The sequence below is a fragment of the Filicampus tigris genome, chromosome 9 (genome assembly GCF_054856515.1).
Source record: "Filicampus tigris isolate MCC_2025a chromosome 9, RoL_Ftig_1.0, whole genome shotgun sequence".
NCBI classification, from domain to species: Eukaryota; Metazoa; Chordata; class Actinopteri; order Syngnathiformes; family Syngnathidae; genus Filicampus; species Filicampus tigris.
In genome coordinates, this window is record NC_141225.1 from 16721138 (window position 1) to 16739677 (window position 18540).

At 40.7% G+C, this 18540-nt stretch overlaps 2 protein-coding genes and 2 pseudogenes across 3 annotated transcripts; 2 read left to right on the plus strand and 2 right to left on the minus strand.

Annotated features, from left to right (window-relative positions):
- Nucleotides 1–226: 226 nt before the first annotated feature.
- Nucleotides 227–6500, minus strand: LOC147142301 (translocon-associated protein subunit alpha-like). Of its 2 annotated transcripts, XM_086041687.1 has the most exons (10): nucleotides 6482–6500; nucleotides 5671–5785; nucleotides 4155–4273; nucleotides 3989–4082; nucleotides 3781–3908; nucleotides 2863–2997; nucleotides 2053–2129; nucleotides 1182–1260; nucleotides 517–610; nucleotides 227–410 (listed from the first exon to the last, which is right to left on the minus strand). In XM_086041687.1, the coding sequence occupies exons 2-10, from the start codon at nucleotides 5738–5740 to the stop codon at nucleotides 346–348; spliced, it is 861 nt and encodes a 286-aa protein (XP_085897813.1). In that variant the 5' UTR covers nucleotides 5741–5785; nucleotides 6482–6500; the 3' UTR covers nucleotides 227–345. The 2 variants fall into 2 exon arrangements, with proteins under 2 accessions (XP_085897813.1, XP_085897812.1); XM_086041686.1 differs by lacking the exon at nucleotides 6482–6500 and having other exon boundaries at nucleotides 5671–5850.
- A 279-nt stretch (nucleotides 6501–6779) lies between these two features.
- LOC147142302 (uncharacterized) lies at nucleotides 6780–9624 on the plus strand. The gene is made up of 5 exons (XM_086040912.1): nucleotides 6780–6867; nucleotides 7640–7673; nucleotides 7778–7839; nucleotides 7916–8007; nucleotides 8423–9624. Exons 1-5 carry the CDS (start codon nucleotides 6834–6836, stop codon nucleotides 8660–8662), a joined length of 462 nt encoding a protein of 153 aa, XP_085897038.1. The 5' UTR covers nucleotides 6780–6833; the 3' UTR covers nucleotides 8663–9624.
- Nucleotides 9625–9889: 265 nt separating this feature from the next.
- On the plus strand, nucleotides 9890–11491 carry LOC147142303 (ammonium transporter Rh type B pseudogene; annotated as a pseudogene).
- Nucleotides 11492–15892: 4401 nt separating this feature from the next.
- On the minus strand, nucleotides 15893–17338 carry LOC147142304 (ammonium transporter Rh type B pseudogene; annotated as a pseudogene).
- Nucleotides 17339–18540: the final 1202 nt, after the last annotated feature.

Below are 18540 nucleotides of genomic sequence, written 5' to 3' on the forward strand. Positions count from 1 at the left end.
GTTGGGCTTTGTGGGTTCCCATGAAATGGCACAGACAGATAAGGCACATAGTGAGGATCCAGTTGTCTCATTATGATAACTGCAAAGCATTCTTATGTTAAGATGCTTTCAGCCATACCCATTCCTGTCCACTCTTTGACATTCACACAAACATTCACACTGTTAGAAAAAAACCTTAAAATGAACGACAATTCAGTTCGGATAGTGTCACGGTGGCAGCTTGGAGAGCAGCGGAGCAGAAATTGAAGTCCAAACACTGTTATCCATCACGCGTCGGACATGTGCGAGGAAATGAGCTTTGAAATCCTCATGGACTTCATGTTGACTGAAGGGAAAGCAACAGCTTTATTGATCCACTCCAGCTGCCCGCTTGGTTCGTTTCCGTGGTGAGGTTTTCGGGGAAGCTTTGTCTGCAAGATACAAAGCAGAAATTTGGAAAATGAATGTCAATGCAAATTGCAAGACGGATTTCCTGTTACAGATAAAAGAGGAAATAAAACTGTAAAAAGAACCTACTCATTGCATTGAGGGTCTCCTGAGGAATCCAGCTGATATCCACGTCACTCATCCCGCCAGTGCCCTTCTCTAACTTTACTGAGATTCTCTTTTTCTGAAAAAACAAATTCACAGCCTTTCTTATATTCCTTCACAAGGAAACAAATCACACGGTAGAGTACCAGTAAAATCTCTGAATTGAAAAATTCAAAACAACATTCAAAATCTGAACAAATCAGACTTTAACCAGCAACTCTGATCGGATTGTTTTCAACCTTAAAGCGAAAATCAACCCAAATATAATTTTTTCAAGAATATGTTCCCAGCAGGCCCACAAGTTGAAACACGGCATTCTGATTAATTTTGCGCTTGTGGAATATGAGTTAAGCAGCAAAATCCACCCGTTTTTAGCCATCTCTGGCCATTTTGTCATTTCTGTCAACTGAAAATGACATCACAACTGCCTCAGGGCTCAGGTAACGACCAATCACAGCTCGCTTGACAAAATGGCCGCCCCCATAGATGGCTGAAATCGTGTGGATAAACTCTTATTCCACAAACGCAAAATTTATCGGAATGCCTTGTTTCAACTAGTGGGCTTGCATAGAGCACATTCTTGAAAAAAATATCTTTGGGTAGACTACCCCTTTAAAAGCTCCATTTGATAGGTGATTTAAAACACCTACCGTGCGTGATTCCAGGACCTGGTACATCGCAAAGAGTATCAGCACCACCAGCCCGGTAAGGAAGATGTACATAAACACTCTGCAAGATAATATTAAATTAGATGACAAAATGGTCATTGGTGTGTGTCCATTGCACTAAGTGTAAGAAACAGTTCTCTCTGTTTAAAGCCATTCATTACGCAATTTAGCAAGTCACCAAGTTGATAAATGGAGTGTGTCGAAATATATCTGCAGCATACTTCATGAACAAATAGATTTGAAAAGAGCACACACAGGAAACACGCTCCATTCATCACATTTTAGAAGGAAACTGAACAAAAGGGTTCAGACTACATCAGGTTCAGATATGTCTGATTGAAAACACTCTGTTTTGCCACCAATAAGCATAATTACGTCAGTTAAGGTTTCAAGGTTTATCCTCTGGTATTTGTCAATAAAATGAAGCCGCGGATTTCCACCTAACTCAGAATATAGGCATTTTTATGTATCTAATAATTACATTCCATAATTTTGGATTAAGAAGTAGGTAGGTATAAAAAAAATGATAGTATAGGGTCAGAAAGTCCACATCATAAGCAGCTCATGATTTAGGATTTTGTGAGGTGGGAGGCATAACAAGACGATGAGTTTCTGTGGATTTTCTTGCACTAAAAATCAGATAACTCCAGTCCCTGGGCCAATTTCACACCTCCTTTTACAGTTTGGTACTACAACACTTTGGGGAAATGGGAGCTGGCTCTGTGGGCATTATGTGTGAAATACTTCAGAGTTGTTGACATGATGCCGAGATGTAAAAATATGGCTAGCATCATTTCTTTTCAAATTCAATGAACAAATATCTACAGACTAGGACAAGAAAGGAATGTCTTACGTTTCACCATCCAGTCCTTCTTCTTTCTCAACGATGGTGACAGTCTGGTTGTAAATGGCAGTCTGAAACATACTGCCCTACAGGACAATTGCAAACAACCAGTATAAGCAATGAGCAATTTCTGAGATTTTTGGGATAATGTGGTCATCAGTGCATCACTTATTTCAACCAAACAAAAATGACAAATAACATAAAGCTAAACATACCTGTCAGGGTTTGTAAGATCTTTGGAGCTAAAAGAGGAAATCAACCCAAACACATTTTTCCACAATATGTTCCCAGCAGGCCTACAAGTTGAAACACGTCATTCTGATTAATATTGTGTTTGTAGAATAAGAGTTAAGCAGCAAAATCCACCCCTTTTTAGTCATCTCCGGGGATGGCCATTTTGTCTCTTCTGTCGACTGAAAATGACATCACAACTGCTCAGAGCTCAGGGAACGACCAATCACGGCCCAGCTTCACAAAACAGGTCAGCCGTGATTGGCCGTTACCTGAGCCCTGAGTAGTTGTGATGTCATTTTCAGTCAACAGAAGTGACAAAATGGCCGTCCCCAGAGATGGGCTGAAAACGGGTGGATTAACTCTTATTCCACAAATGCAGTATTTATCAGAATTCCTTGCTTCGAATAGTGGGCTTGCATAGAATATATTCTTGAAAAATATATGTTTGGGTTGACTTCCACTTTAACTTTAACAAACCTGACAAAGTTGTTGTGTAAAGAACAAAACGGAATCTCACAAAACAACTTCTTGACTGGAACAGGAATGAATGGGCACGATGGACAAATACATACTGTACTCTCTAACCTCAGCGTTATGATAGTTGAGGAGAATAACGAGACCAAACGGACGACCGGCCATGGGCTGAGCTGGGATGAAAGAGTACTCGAAGGAGGCCTGCGCGCCCGGATGAACCACCGTGCTCAGAGGCAAAGCTGTGAACTACACAATGAAATAAAAGTTATTAAGAGGGGACTTTGTACATTCCGTCAAACTCATCAGTCACTCAAAATTTCCGTTATACGATACTGATTGGTGATCGTTTATTGAAGCCATTCACGAGATTGCTGTATATAAAATAACATCGTGTTGGAAATTGAACTCCTGTACAGCCACTATTCAACAACATGATTTTGCTGGGATCAAAACAGGAGTTCAAAACATTCAGGCAGAGATTCTTTCATATAATTAATACAAACAACTTGAAAAAATAATTCATTTTCCCAGTTGGTAATGAAGGAATATTAGTTATTCCATAATGATAATACACCACATTAGTCACACTTTTACAATCTAAAGAGCTTGGATTGATATTGTCAGAAAGGTATTGTAATATGTTTATCAATGAGGTTGCATTGTAATATTGTAATATGTTTATTAATGAGGTTGCAGTTTACAATCGTGTAGGACTGCAGTGCATCACACTGGCGGGCGCTTTATATCTTAATACAATACTGTCTACATCACAGCAAATTACAATATAAAGAACTTGCCTGATGACAGGGCGTCATTTGGTTTGTAAAGGCACATTATTGGATAAACTCTTCTATTGCCTCACATTAGTGCATGTGTGCCTACTGTATTGTACTGTTCTTACCAGTTTGAGTATATACAGTATTAATGGACCCAATATAATTCACAGGCAGATATAAATAACTATGATGGAGTGAACTTGCAATGCAAAAAAAAAACGTGCTGGGATGTTTGATGGTGGTTCCGACTTACATTCTGAATGTAGAACTGGAAGTCCTGGGGATAACGGAAGGAGGCCTCCAAGGACTCAGCGGTGAAATCCTGACTTCCCTTGTTGGTGAAACCCACCAGGAACCTCACAATTTCATTGGCAGGAAACTCTAAAGTATTCATTTATGCAAGTAGATGAGTATTAGAGTGCATTGATGAACCAAAAAAAAAAACCCCAAATCGGACTCACCTTCTCCTGTTGTGAAAACGATAGTTGTGTCGGCATCAGCGTGAGATGTTAACAACTTTTCGTCACCTTCAGAGTCGTCGTCGTCATCTCCTTCCTGACATGCAACACGTGACATTAAAGGTACACTGGAAAATAATGCAGCTCAATTTTTATTTATCTTACATACCGAGCTTTGGATCTGATCTTCCTCAACTGGCATCTCTTCTTCTTCATCTTCTTCCTCCTCATCGACAGATGCGTCTGGGTCAATGTCCTCAGCAGATTCAGTACTGGCGGACACTCGGCCTGCACGACAATAAAGACAAGAGGAAATCTGATTTAAAACTTGTAATTTTGTTTGCCCTGATATATCAAGACCGACACTGAAAAAAGGTTGTGTTGAATTTACTCAATTTTATTTCTTCAAGTGGTTGCACAAAATAAAATCAACTGGATGCAGATAAAATGTTTATTTAACTGGACCCAAATGATTGTATTTTTCGCAACAACTCGATAAATTAAAATTGAGTAATTCAACACATTTTTTTCAGTGTGGGGCCCTATTTTGGTAGACTTGCACTGTGCGCTAATGGGTGGAACTTCATTTTCGTGCCAGGGCAAATTTAGTCAGCATGTAGCGGCGTTGCTCCTGTCTGGGCGTGCCGGCGCACAAAGCAGCCTTGCCCCAACACACCTGTTTATTTTGGTGAAAGAAAGTACTTTGCGCTTGGCGTAAAAACGAGCGCATCTTCATTTTTGTGGCGGGGCAACTTCAGTGTGTTTGTTAATTTGGTAGACTCGCGACACCTCACTGGGTGTTTCTGTCATGCCCTCCGCCGCATCTGCAAAATGTAGACTAAATTTTATACTGACTAAAAGGTGGTCTATTTTGCAGAACAGGTGGTATAACACGATTTTGGTGTATTTAATCAAGACGCAGGCAGGCAGATTTGTCGCTCCGCAGACATGCGTAGTGCATGAACCATGGTATTTAATTCATAATATGACACCAACATGCGACAATCAATTTATTGAACAAATTAATAATCACAAATGTTTCAATGGCACCCCGTCACTATACGCTTCTGGAAAGCTTATTAGTTGTATTGCCAGAGCAAGTCTTTAAAAACTGCGACCAAATTACACAATGAAAATTCATTGAATCGCAATTATTCAATCCACTTTAGAAAGGCAGTATTTAGACAGATCCTCATTTGAGCAATTCCTATGGACATTTACACAGCGGCAGAATGGGGCAACTTGACCTATGACGTCAGACAACGCTCCAAATACAAGTTAGCGTTTAACCTATGGTGACGTGTCCCATCAGGCGTGAGCACGGAGTGTTGATATACATTCACACACTTCAAATTAAAACGGACGCATATAAAACATCTGCTTCCTTGCTGGCGAATAAATTCAACTCTGCGTGACCACGCATGCGATAAAGCCTCACGAGTAACTGATGTCGATAACTTTCATTCATTCCAAACGAGCAATTGAAAACTTTGACTGTAGGCGAGCAATAGCTATGAAGTTTGTAGTTTCAGTTAATGAAGAAAAGTAGCTTGGAATGGACACAGCAGACGTGCTTCACATCTTCTCATGGGAAATATGCCACGTCGATATGTTTGGCTGTCTAAGTCACATTTTAACAGCACAAAAGAAACAACACGGCAACACGCGATCTAAAATTAACTTACCCATGGATATCAAGCCGCAGGGGAAAGACAGGAGGAGCAGTAGCAGCACTTTTGATCCAAAAGTGAACATTTTTTCGGTGTGCTTGCAGACTGAAGTTAGTTACACATCAGCGTTCTGCAGAAAAGGGAGACGCGGTTGAAAGGGGCGTGGCTAAGAGAGGTTAGACCCGCCCATTGACTATCCTTGGAGGAGGTGGGGGGTGGGGCCAGAAATTTGTAATATCTTGGCAGAATACAGACGGCCCCCCATACTCGCGGTTCGGTACCCGAGGATACCTATTCGCGGATTTTTCAAATATTATTTACTGTGGAAATTTGGCCATAGTTAACACAATTGGCTAATTAATTTACTTCTCTTTTGCTTTGATTAATGGCACAAGCATGCTCTTTTGACGGTAAAACGGAGAGTGTGCCGCAGGACTGATGTAACCTAGCAGGCTGTGTTTTGCTTAAAAGCCAACTGAAAAACAACAAACACAACAAGTTTTTGTCATCCCTTTCAGTTAAAGTCAGTGGTATAGCCAATCACTTCCTGCCACCCCAAAATACTCTGGTAATCAAACATGAAAACGTCAATCCACCGAAATGAGTCTAACATGCATGATTTTGAAATGTGGGAGGAAGCCAGAGTACCTAGAAAAAAAACATGCACACACAAGGATAACATGCTAACTATACACAGGAAGGCCGGAGCCTGGATTCAAACCCCCATCTTCAGAACTGTGATGCATACATGTTGACCACATTTGCACTCTGCTGCCCAAGTATCACACCAGTAAAACTAAAATAAAATAAAAAAACATTTAGATACCATATGTCTTCTGGCATATGAGAATTACCCTCCTGGCTGTCAACCTTTGAAGTTCGAAAATATGTCTGTCTGAGCAGGTTCTGCTGAAAACAATGTTTTATTTCAATCAGGCTTTTTTTGCAGCTACCTTTCTTGAGCTTGTAAATCATTACAATTTTACACCTTTTCTACTTTTTGACATGGTGTTATTATCAGCCTGTGGTTTTTCTGCAAAAGTGCACATCCTGTGCATCTAACAGTGTCTTTTTTTCTTTTGGATAGCATGCCACTTAAGACGACAACAGCTGCTTGTGAGTCACTGTTCAAAGTGAGCGCGAGTAAACTGTCTGTCTGTGATCAGAGAATCATCAACATGAATAACTGTTCTAATAGGACAATCCCAGACGGTAAGTCTTAAAATAGATATTATATATCTATATTATGATACACCCTCAACACTTCTTAACGCACAGATCTAATACAAGAGCTGTAGCATTAGTTCTGCTTTTACGAAGATTACGATGCTCGGTTTAGATTGACACGATCAGAGATTTGTTAGTTTACTTCGAACAATATTATATACTGAATTGGTAGATGCATGATTGAGTTGACCTTTATCACCCTGTACTTTCCATATTGAAGTGTGCCACGTGTCTCAAATGGTTAATATGTGGGTCACTGTTGACACAATGTTGCTCATTTTTAAAAAAGCAAAAGTTCATCACAGCACTTGGCGACATTAAGCAATAGGTTATCCAAGAAATAATAAAGACAAGTCAAATATTTATTTGCATGGCGTCTACCGAGACCAGAAACTTGTCCGCAATTTAGCTAGGCTGGACGGCATCCTGTCTCGGTGTTCCTACATGCTCACTCTTAATGCTATTATTTTTCATTTTTCATTTACTGCTATAATTATATTTTGAAAGTTTTGCCGATGTAATAAATCCATAATCAATGTATTTCTGTCCTCTCTTTTCCAAGGTTGTAATCCCCTTTATATGTCACCTTTATTCTGGGTGACCAGTGGACTACTGGTACTGTCATTGTTTTGCAATATTACTTTCTGTGTTTTAAAATTATGTCGCTCAGGTAATCAGTTTCTTTGGCTTTAAATCAGTTGAAGAAATGTATTTTAGTCATCTAATATTTGACTTGTTCTTCTGTATGCTTCACTAGAGAAAAAAAGTTGTTGTTCAAGGCTAAGACAAAGGTATTTACATTTTCCCTGATCCAAAGATTATAGGATGTTTGTACTTCTAAAACTCCATTGCTCGATTGAAAAGAAATCAAACCTCCTTTTATTTGCGGTTTTAGTCAGAGTCTTCGCCAGATGGAACATAATCCAATATATGGGAACGTCAGCTGCATGCAAGCTAGTAAGTGAATTTCGGAAATTTCCTCTTGCATTATGAATTTGTTTTGGCTTTCAGTATTTCGTCCATACGTCCGCAGGTACAACTGCAATTTCTCCAGTAAATCCTGCACACTTGACAGTCAGTTCGTCACCTCTGTGGGATCAACTGGGCTCAAACTCTGACTCGCAGGTTTTTATTTTGATGTTTAACATATGTAAAACCATTGGATATGCTATCATTACATGCTTTGACAGCAAGGATATAAGGGTACCATCCACAGTACAGTAAAAAGGAAAGTAACAGAGAAATTTGAAGACAATCACATTAGAAAAGAAATCAAAGAACTGGACTCTATGGCCACTGTTCACATATCTACCCACTCTTTAAAGAATGGATTAAAACACAGTAGAATCAAACTTTACTGCAGAAACAATGAAAAGCAACTTAGCCCAACATAAATATTGCCCTTCAATTGTAAACATGCAGTTAAAAATAAAGCAGTGCTATGTAATGTATCGTAAATAGATACATATAAATACCAGACAATAATCAAGAACATTATGTGAGGCTATTACATTGAGATCTTATTTCTTTCTCTTTTCAGCCACAAACCACAGACTGTTATGCCAACCTGGCCCTAAAGGCCCCTAAGACCAAGCCTGCTTGCAGCTCTCCTCAGATTCACTACTCAGTCGTGTTTCAGTCGAACGAGTTGGGTGAGGAAGACAAAGGAAACGTGCATTCAGCTGCCACTGTGTCGGATGTGTATGCTTCTGTGCAAAACAAGCGCACCAAAACCATCGATAATGCAGAGCGTGCAGAAGACTACGCCAATCATGTTTGAGAGGAGCCGTGACAGGTTTGAAGTGTCAACCTCCAATCAGAAGATGGCACTGTTGATCAAAAATTTGTTGCAGTCCTTGGTGCTAATGGCCCGCTGTCCCGGAACTACCACGAGACTGGCCACCCGAAGTTCACTGACACTGACCCGACTTGGCTACCAGTACAAATTTCAGAAAAAAATGTGATGAAATCAAAATGGTCTTGCTTTATAATATCTAATATTCTATATTGTGAGTTTTATACACTTAAATTGGTCAATCATCTTTGTTGTTTTTCTCTAGCACATCAGTTTTTCATAATAATAATAACAGTAATGTAATTTGCAATATAGTCATGTATTCTGTAATATTTATGAATTAAGGTTTAAATTCAAGAAACAGGCGGATTTTCTTCTGAAACATCATAACAATAAATTACAATGCATGGTAAAATCTGCTTTTATAGAAAAATGAAAATATCTCAAAACTTGATGTACTAGAAAAAATGTAAAGATATTTTTGAAATCAGTGTCAAAAATACCTTTAGGTACACATAAAGCCATCTGTGATTAAAATTTGCAGTTGACCACTGATATTTGATGTATATAAAGGGATTCATTGAGTAGTTTAATATCTTAAATTGGTTTATTATCATTATTATTATTTTGTATAATTCTTATTACTCTTGCTCTTATCACTAACGTTTTGAGAAATTAACTGTGTGAATAGTGACGGATCAATACTGTACATGAACGTTCAGTTAAGTCTGTGATTATGTTCTTAGTTCTCTTTTCAGTCTTACTCTGCCCCAAGTGTTTTCTCATTACTGGTGTTTCCTGACCGTTTTATCAAGATCAGACATACTGCCGTGTGTGTGCGTGCAGTCATGTGCATGTGTGTGTTAAAAGTCGAGGTGACCCTGTTTTCTTGTATTTTTGTATAAAAAGTATTATACTGAATAAAAAAAAAAAGGTTCATTGATTGACTTCAAGTTAAATAATTGCTGGGTAATGACAATTGTATTTTCTTTTTTTACCTTTTTTATTGTGACACAGCAGGAGAGGAGAGAATTTTCCACTTATGGTATGGGATTAAAGTGCAGCCCCTGGGTTGATACAGTGCTAAACAACCTGTCACCTGGATGGACCGGTGCTCTTTAACCATTGTTATTAGCTTACCTTATCTGATAAAATTGATTATAAAAGGAGGTATTCGTGCAAACGAGCGAGTATGAAACCAGACCGTTGTTAGTGCATGTCACCATGAAAGCGTCAACAAGTTTACGAGTGCGTCTGCCAGCATTGGTGTTAGTGTTAGAAGTCGTCATCCTGGCTCTATATGCTGTCTTTGTCACTTATGACGACAACGCCAACGCCAAGCTGCAAAACAACCAGACCAACCCGATGGACAACAGCGTGTATCGCGACTATCCTTTCTTCGCCGACGTCCAAGTGATGATCTTCGTAGGCTTCGGCTGCCTGCTGGCCTTCTGCCGATTCTATGGCTTCAGCGGAATGGTCTTCAACTTTCTCACGGCCACCTTTGCCATCCAGTGGGCTATCATCGTCCAAGGCTTCTTCCAGTTTTACCACGATGGTAAAATTCACCTGGGCGTCATCAACCTGCTGTATGCGGAGTTTGCGTGCGCCGTGGTGCTCATCTCCTTTGGGGCCGTGCTTGGGAAGACCAGTCCGGTGCAGCTCCTGGTGATGGCTTTGCTGGAGATCCCCGTGTTTGCCGTGACAGAGTGGGCTGTATTGAAATACATCCGCATAAATGATGCCGGTGGCAGCATTCTCATTCACTTGTTTGCCTGCTACTTCGGTCTCGGCGTGACATTTGTGCTGTACCGCCCAGCCCTCAATAACGGCCACTCCAAAGAAGTCACCAGCTACCATTCGGACATCCTCTCTGTCATGGGAACCTTGTTCCTCTGGGTGTTCTGGCCCTCATTCAACTCTGCGCTCACCTTAAAAGGTGACGATCAACACAGGGCAATCCTGCACACTTTTATTGGCCTGAGCTCGTCCACCCTCACCGCCTTCGCGCTTTCCGCAGTGTTCAATAAGAGAGGCAAGCTGACAATGGCCGACATCCAGAACGTGACTTTGGCAGGTGGTGTGACAGTTGGAGCGTCAGTGGACATGATGATTTCTCCTTCGGCTGCCTACGCTTTGGGCATCATGGGCTGCACTGCTTGTTTTTTTGGATACAAGTACCTCAGCCCCTTTTTAGCACGACGCATGAAGATCCAGGACCAGTGCGGCATCCACAATCTGCACGGACTCACGGGCCTCATTTCATCCACAGCTGGAATCTGCGCCATCCTGCTCGCCACTGAGGAAACCTACGGACCCAGCTTGTACCAGCTCTTTTCCCACCGCGCTCCGCCTGAGGGAGATCCAAAACTGCTGGAGCTTCAGATGCTGATCCCCGGGTTGAAGCCAGGCTTGGGGCGAACGGCGCAAGAGCAGGCCCTGTACCAGGGGGCAGCGGTCTTTTCCACCATTGCGGTTTCTACTGTTGGCGGGCTGCTGACTGGTTTGGTCTTGACGCTGCCATGCATGGCTTCCCCATCTGATGAGGACTGTTTTGACGATGAGGTGTTCTTTGATATGCCTTCAGATTTTTATGGAGTGGAACATTTCAAGAACTCTATAACCTGCAATGATGTTGTTGTCCATAAAAATAAATTAGCGCCATGAAGTCAAACGTCTGAGGAGACACACTTCACTGCAATTGTTTATATAAATGTGAGTCATTCAGTGTGTGATCTTTTGCTTTTGGTGATTGCATGTTATCAATCATTATGACTGTTATTTGTATTTATTTAATACATTTTTAAAAAGTAACGGTGCCAACTTTTTTTCCTCCAAACACCTATACATCCTACAACATATTTCCTGGTATTCGTCAGCAATTTTTATACGACACATCGTTTGAGATGAACTCAGGAGTGATCAGTTTTTATTATTGAAACTATGTACAGTAAAAAGAGGCAGAAGAGCAGTGTAGAGTGTATATGCGCACAGTTTGAAGATTGTATGCGTAATTTTACACAGAAATGTCACTTTGATCAACAGTAGCCTACTTCTTTAGATGAAAAGTGGCTGCTTATCTGCTTATGGAAGGTGATACCACTGTGTGCGATGATAATGTACAGTATGCTTTGGCACCTGACGTACAAACTAAACTTGAATGTTCAAAAAGTGACAACGTGTACACACAACTTAAGTACCTGAATGGATTAGTTGCCAGCAAAGCTGTGAGAATGTTAGAGTTAAAATTACTTCAATATCCACTTGACCTAGATAAGCTTAGTGAGGATTTAATATTCTAAAGAGAAGGAATAACAGCTACTACTGCTTTTATAGCTAAGTAGGCTACTGTAGTTAAAATCTTAAGAGTTTACAAAATCTTCCCTACCATAGTTTGTGACTGTCTGAATCAGAGGTCACTAACACAACCACAGGCACCAGGTAGCCCCTAAAGCTCACATGTATGGCCTGTTTTGAAAATAAAATTTAGGTCAACGGTGATGGCACATTGTGATTTCCTGGGAATTTTGAAGAATCATTGAAGCAATCGTTTCAAAATGTAAACACTCGTGGATATGAATTGAAATAAAGTGTTGCATATTGGGCACGGTGGTCGACTGGTTAGCACGTCCGCCTCACAGTTCAGAAGTCGTGGGTTCGATCCCGGCTCCGGCCTCCCTGTGTGGAGTTTGCATGTTCTCCCCGTGCCTGCGTGGGTTTCCTCCGGGTACTCCGGTTTCCTCCCACATTCCAAAAACATGCATGGTAAGTTGATTGGACTGTCTAAATTGCCCCTAGGTGTGATTGTGAGTGCGGATGTTTGTCTCTGTGTGCCCTGCGATTGGCTGGCAACCGATTCAGGGTGTCCCCCGCCTACTGCCCGAAGACAGCTGGGATAGGCTCCAGCACGCCCGCGACCCTTGTGAGGATAAGCGGTAGGGATAATGAATGAATGAATGAATGTTGCATATTGATATTTATCTGTTGCCTACCTTGCGAACACATTGTTGATATTATTGTAAGACTATAGTTATGATTAATATCTTGACATCGCTGAATTTCACTAGTTCTAAATGACAACAGTTTATTCATAATAAATAATGGTAATTTGAGGATATTTGTCATTTCAGAAGTGTGTATCAAAGTGGTAGTCTTCACAATTATTAGTACCCAAGAAATAGCTTTCAGTTTAAAAAATGTTGGTGACCCCTGATCTAAGGTATGTTATCTAATCGTTTAAGTCAGAGCTGGTGATCTAATAGTTTATCTAATCAATAAGGGAGCTCCATCCAGCCCAGCCCACATTCCAGTCACCCGTCTTTGTTAACATGTGCTAAGATAATACATACCTTTTGTTTTGTAATAAGTTGACTCACTTCTCATCTTTTTTTATTGTGTTGTGTATCATGTTATTTTGTGAGAACCATCGTTGAAGTTTTTCAGTCCAGCATCAAGGTGTGCTAATATTTAAAATGCATTTTGTTGTAGTTATTCATACAGTTATGATATTTGGTTTGGAGGTTGATACAGTAAAGTATTTATTAAATTCTTATACTTGAGAATGTTAACCTTTTGAAAAATTTGTGCTACTGTATTAAATGAGTCAATTTTGTCCACTTCATGTTTTAAGTGTCTTTTACTATCTAAAATATTAAATAAGTTTAAATTGATGATAGAATCAAATCAAAACAAATTTTATTTATATAGCACTTTTCATACATAAAAATGCAACTCAAAGTGCTGTGCAATAAAAACATCCAAAATACAACATAAAAAGAAGACACGCTCCATCTCTCCCTACCTCCCAACATACACAAAGACACATAACCACAAGAACACCTGCACTCACACACACTCACGCACACACACAAAACACACACATACACACGACCCGATAAAATATGTTTAAAAAGACATGGCAAGGGACAGAGGAACCATATGAGAAAAGAGTCCCCAAGGGGAGCTCATCCACGCTGAGAGGAAAGACAGCCCACAGCCACAGGGAGCGCCAGTATCAATGGTGAATGAATGCTGGTACCTGCAACAAACACAACACAAATTGAACAGCATCTAGTTTACATGGCTGACTGCTTAGCATGACTGTCTCACAGTTCAATGTTTGTGGGCTTAAATCCTGACTCCGGTCTTCCTGTGTGGAGTTTGATTCGTCTTGAAATTTCGTTTCACCAATGTAAGCTAAATTCGATTTAATTTGACTTGACAAAATAAGCACAAAAATGTTGATTAAATGTAAAAAAAAACAAGTTAGCTGAATGTAAGTGTTCAGAACATATTGTGCCTACTAAAGCATATTTTTCTTCAAGCAACATCATGAAAGGAGATCAAATTTACATGATTTGTTTGGATGGAATTTGGGCACTCTATAAAATCATGCTCAGTTAATGATTTTTTTTTGTGTAAATGGTGTAAATACGGTTGTGAAAACATTATTTTTGCTGATAATTGTTTCCCTATCTAAGTTCATCGTCATTCAAAAATACTGCAGTGTGATGGGGAAATACAAGGGTACTTGTCATGTGTGTAATCCATCAACCTGGTTAAACATTGGATATTCTGCAGGTGATGGCAATAGCACTATTGCCACAAGATTCTTTCCGAGGAAGGTTTTATCCCTTTACTGTTGCTTTAAACATATAATGTGTTGATACTTCAGTGTTCAACTGTGAAGTGGAGAGGTGGATGAGAGATGACAAAAAATATTAAACATTAAAGGCTGCTCAAGTAAGTCTGTGGGGGTCTCCATATCAATGACAGAAATGCTGTTGTCCTTAGAAAAGTCATCAATACAAGCATGAAGCATGAAACTGTTATTATTGAGTTCCGCATCGATTGTGTGGTATCAGTTACATCACGTAGGCTACTTGGAGTGTAAAGAGCAGTTATGGCATGGCATCTTCCAAACCGCTTATCCTATACAGGGTCGCAGGGAGGTGCTGGAGCCTATCCCAGCTGTCAATGGGTGAAGGCAGACTACACCCCGAACTGGTCGCCAGCCAGTCGCAGGGCACACACAGACACCGTCACTGAGCGGGAAACGATCCCACGCTGCCCGCACACAACTCAGGCGTGTGTACCACTACACTATCAGTGACCTGTTAAGAGCAGTTATTTAAAAAGAAAAAAAACATGCCTAGTTCAGTCTCTTAAAGGACTGCATTAAAACAATGAACAACAGTGCCACCTGGTGATTGGAGGCCGAGGTTTCAAACTTGTCACTGCTCTCAAATACTGTATGATTGGCATTGTCTTCTGCCCTGACTGCATTGTTGATGGTTTTGGTGCACTTGGTTGGCAAAGAAGCATACATGTTCGATATGGTGGTAGCCCAATCATGGGTTAATGATGGAAAGTCACTAGCCAAGTAAAATTCACAGCCAAATTACATCAGTGTTTGTACTTTTATTAAAAACTTGCTGATTGTTCTTGCGCTAATCTAATCAATGACCTCACTTGAGTGGCAGTACAATTCACCTTTTCAACAGTCAATTTTAATTTGTAGGTCAGGTGCCAAAGTGTACATTATTATCTCACACAGTGGTGTTACCTCCCAGAAGCAGATGATAAGCAGCCGCTTTTCATCAAAGGAAATGGGCTACTGATGATTGAAGTGACATTTCTGTGGACAATCCACCACACTACCTTCAAACTGTGTGAGTATTTAAACTCTACACTGGTTAAGTTAAGTTTAACCTATAAAAGCTTGCGCAATATGGCTTTTACCATGCGTAGGTATGACATTTGACACAAAAAAATTCAGATGTTGCTGAACCTAAACTTTAATTCATAAATATGACTAAATATATGACTATATGACTTTTTATATTATTTTTATTTTTCATTTTTATTAAAACGTGATATTGTAGAGGAAAAAGACGACCACAGATTTGGAATCAGCGGCCAAAAATACCTAGAAAGGATTATTTGCATCTGTGATTAAAAATTTGGTAAACATTTGTTGAGCAACATTATGGATGACTTGTACCAGGAAGATATGTTGTTCTATGTGTAGGTATTTAAAAAAGGAATTTGCACCTTCCCTCTTTTTAAAATGTGTTTAATAAATAGAAATAACAGTCATAATGATTGATAACATACAATCACCTATCAGAAGATCACACATTGAATGACTCACATGTATATAAACAATTGCAGTGAAGCATTGGTGTGGATGCTCAGACCTTTGACTTCATGGAGCTAATTTGATTTATGGACATCAACATCATTGCAGGTTATAGAGTTCTTGATATGTTCCACTCCATAAAAATCTGAAGGCATATCAAAGAACACCTCATCATCAAAACAGTCCTCATCGGATGGGGAAGCCATGCATGGCAGCGTCAAGACCAAACCAGTCAGCAGCCCGCCAACAGTCGAAACCGCAATGGTGGAAAAGATCGCTGCCACTTGGTACAGGGCCTGCTCTTGCGCCGTTCGCCCCAAGCCTGGCTTCAACCCGGGGATCAGCATCTGAAGCTCCAGCAGCTTTGGATCTCCCTCAGGCGGAGCGCGGTGGGAAAAGAGCTGGTACAAGCTGGGTCCGTAGGTTTCCTCAGTGGCGAGCAGGATGGCGCAGATTCCAGCTGTGGATGAAATGAGGCCCGTGAGTCCGTGCAGATTGTGGATGCCGCACTGGTCCTGGATCTTCATGCGTCGTGCTAAAAAGGGGCTGAGGTACTTGTATCCAAAAAAACAAGCAGTGCAGCCCATGATGCCCAAAGCGTAGGCAGCCGAAGGAGAAATCATCATGTCCACTGACGCTCCAACTGTCACACCACCTGCCAAAGTCACGTTCTGGATGTCGGCCATTGTCAGCTTGCCTCTCTTATTGAACACTGCGGAAAGCGCGAAGGCGGTGAGGGTGGACGAGCTCAGGCCAATAAAAGTGTGCAGGATTGCCCTGTGTTGATCGTCACCTTTTAAGGTGAGCGCAGAGTTGAATGAGGGCCAGAACACCCAGAGGAACAAGGTTCCCATGACAGAGAGGATGTCCGAATGGTAGCTGGTGACTTCTTTGGAGTGGCCGTTATTGAGGGCTGGGCGGTACAGCACAAATGTCACGCCGAGACCGAAGTAGCAGGCAAACAAGTGAATGAGAATGCTGCCACCGGCATCATTTATGCGGATGTATTTCAATACAGCCCACTCTGTCACGGCAAACACGGGGATCTCCAGCAAAGCCATCACCAGGAGCTGCACCGGACTGGTCTTCCCAAGCACGGCCCCAAAGGAGATGAGCACCACGGCGCACGCAAACTCCGCATACAGCAGGTTGATGACGCCCAGGTGAATTTTACCATCGTGGTAAAACTGGAAGAAGCCTTGGACGATGATAGCCCACTGGATGGCAAAGGTGGCCGTGAGAAAGTTGAAGACCATTCCGCTGAAGCCATAGAATCGGCAGAAGGCCAGCAGGCAGCCGAAGCCTACGAAGATCATCACTTGGACGTCGGCGAAGAAAGGATAGTCGCGATACACGCTGTTGTCCATCGGGTTGGTCTGGTTGTTTTGCAGCTTGGCGTTGGCGTTGTCGTCATAAGTGACAAAGACAGCATATAGAGCCAGGATGACGACTTCTAACACTAACACCAATGCTGGCAGACGCACTCGTAAACTTGTTGACGCTTTCATGGTGACATGCACTAACAACGGTCTGGTTTCATACTCGCTCGTTTGCACGAATACCTCCTTTTATAATCAATTTTATCAGATAAGGTAAGCTAATAACAATGGTTAAAGAGCACCTGCCTATGCAGGTGACAGGTTATTTAACGATGCATCAACCCAGAACTGCACTTTAATCCCTCATAAGCAAAAATTTCTCTAATCTCCTGCTGTGTCACAATAAAACAGGCAATAAATGAAATACAATTTTTATCACATGGCAGTTGTTTTACTTGAATTAAATCAATTAATCATTTAATTATTCAAAAAGATACTTAAAAAAAATACATTTACATCACACAAAGCGCATTATATGGGAACAAAACAGGTCCATATTAACACACACACACACGTGATAAAGCAGTTAGGAAACACCAGTGATGAGAAAACACTTGAAGAAGAGTAAGGAGTGCTAAGAACAGATGAAATCAAGAAAGAGAGTAATCGAAAAAAGTTGAACTTAATCAAATGTATCACTATCATCACATATCATGCAAAATGAGAGTGATAAGAGCAAGAGTCATAAAATTGTATAAAACAACTATAAAGATAATTAGAAGACAAAGGGTGAATCAAGACCTATAAAAATTACACCATAAAACAGATTACAGTACTCAATACATTCGTTTAAATAATCTGCAGACCAAAGTAAAAGAAACAAGTTTATATAAAGAGAAAAACCCATAATTGCTCGATTAAGACTCATCAGGTAGGTCTTGAGTTTGCTATTTAAAAATCCCATCCGGCCTATGCTGTATATACATTTCACTTTAATATGAATTTAGCTTGAAGTGAGTACTTTTTGGCCAGTGTTGGTAATTATCTTGAGCAAGAACCATATATTCATGGCATTTATGAGGAAAAGAAAATAGGACTGAATATGGTGAATGCCACATATTTTAAAGCTTCTGTAAACTTTTCAGTTTTTCTCATGTCAAATGTAGTGTCAATAAAATGATACAATACCACTTTCGGTTATAAACACTATTACACACCAGTATTCTGCCTGGATATAACGACCATTCGGCATCTCATCGGAACTGTGACTAATGGAGATGGGGTTCTTCTGACCTTGACTAGGGATGTTGTGAGTCGCTGGGCAGAATACTTCGAAGACCTCCTTCATTTCCCTGACATGGCTTCCTTGGAGGAAGATGAGTTGAGTGACTCTGAGGTGGTCT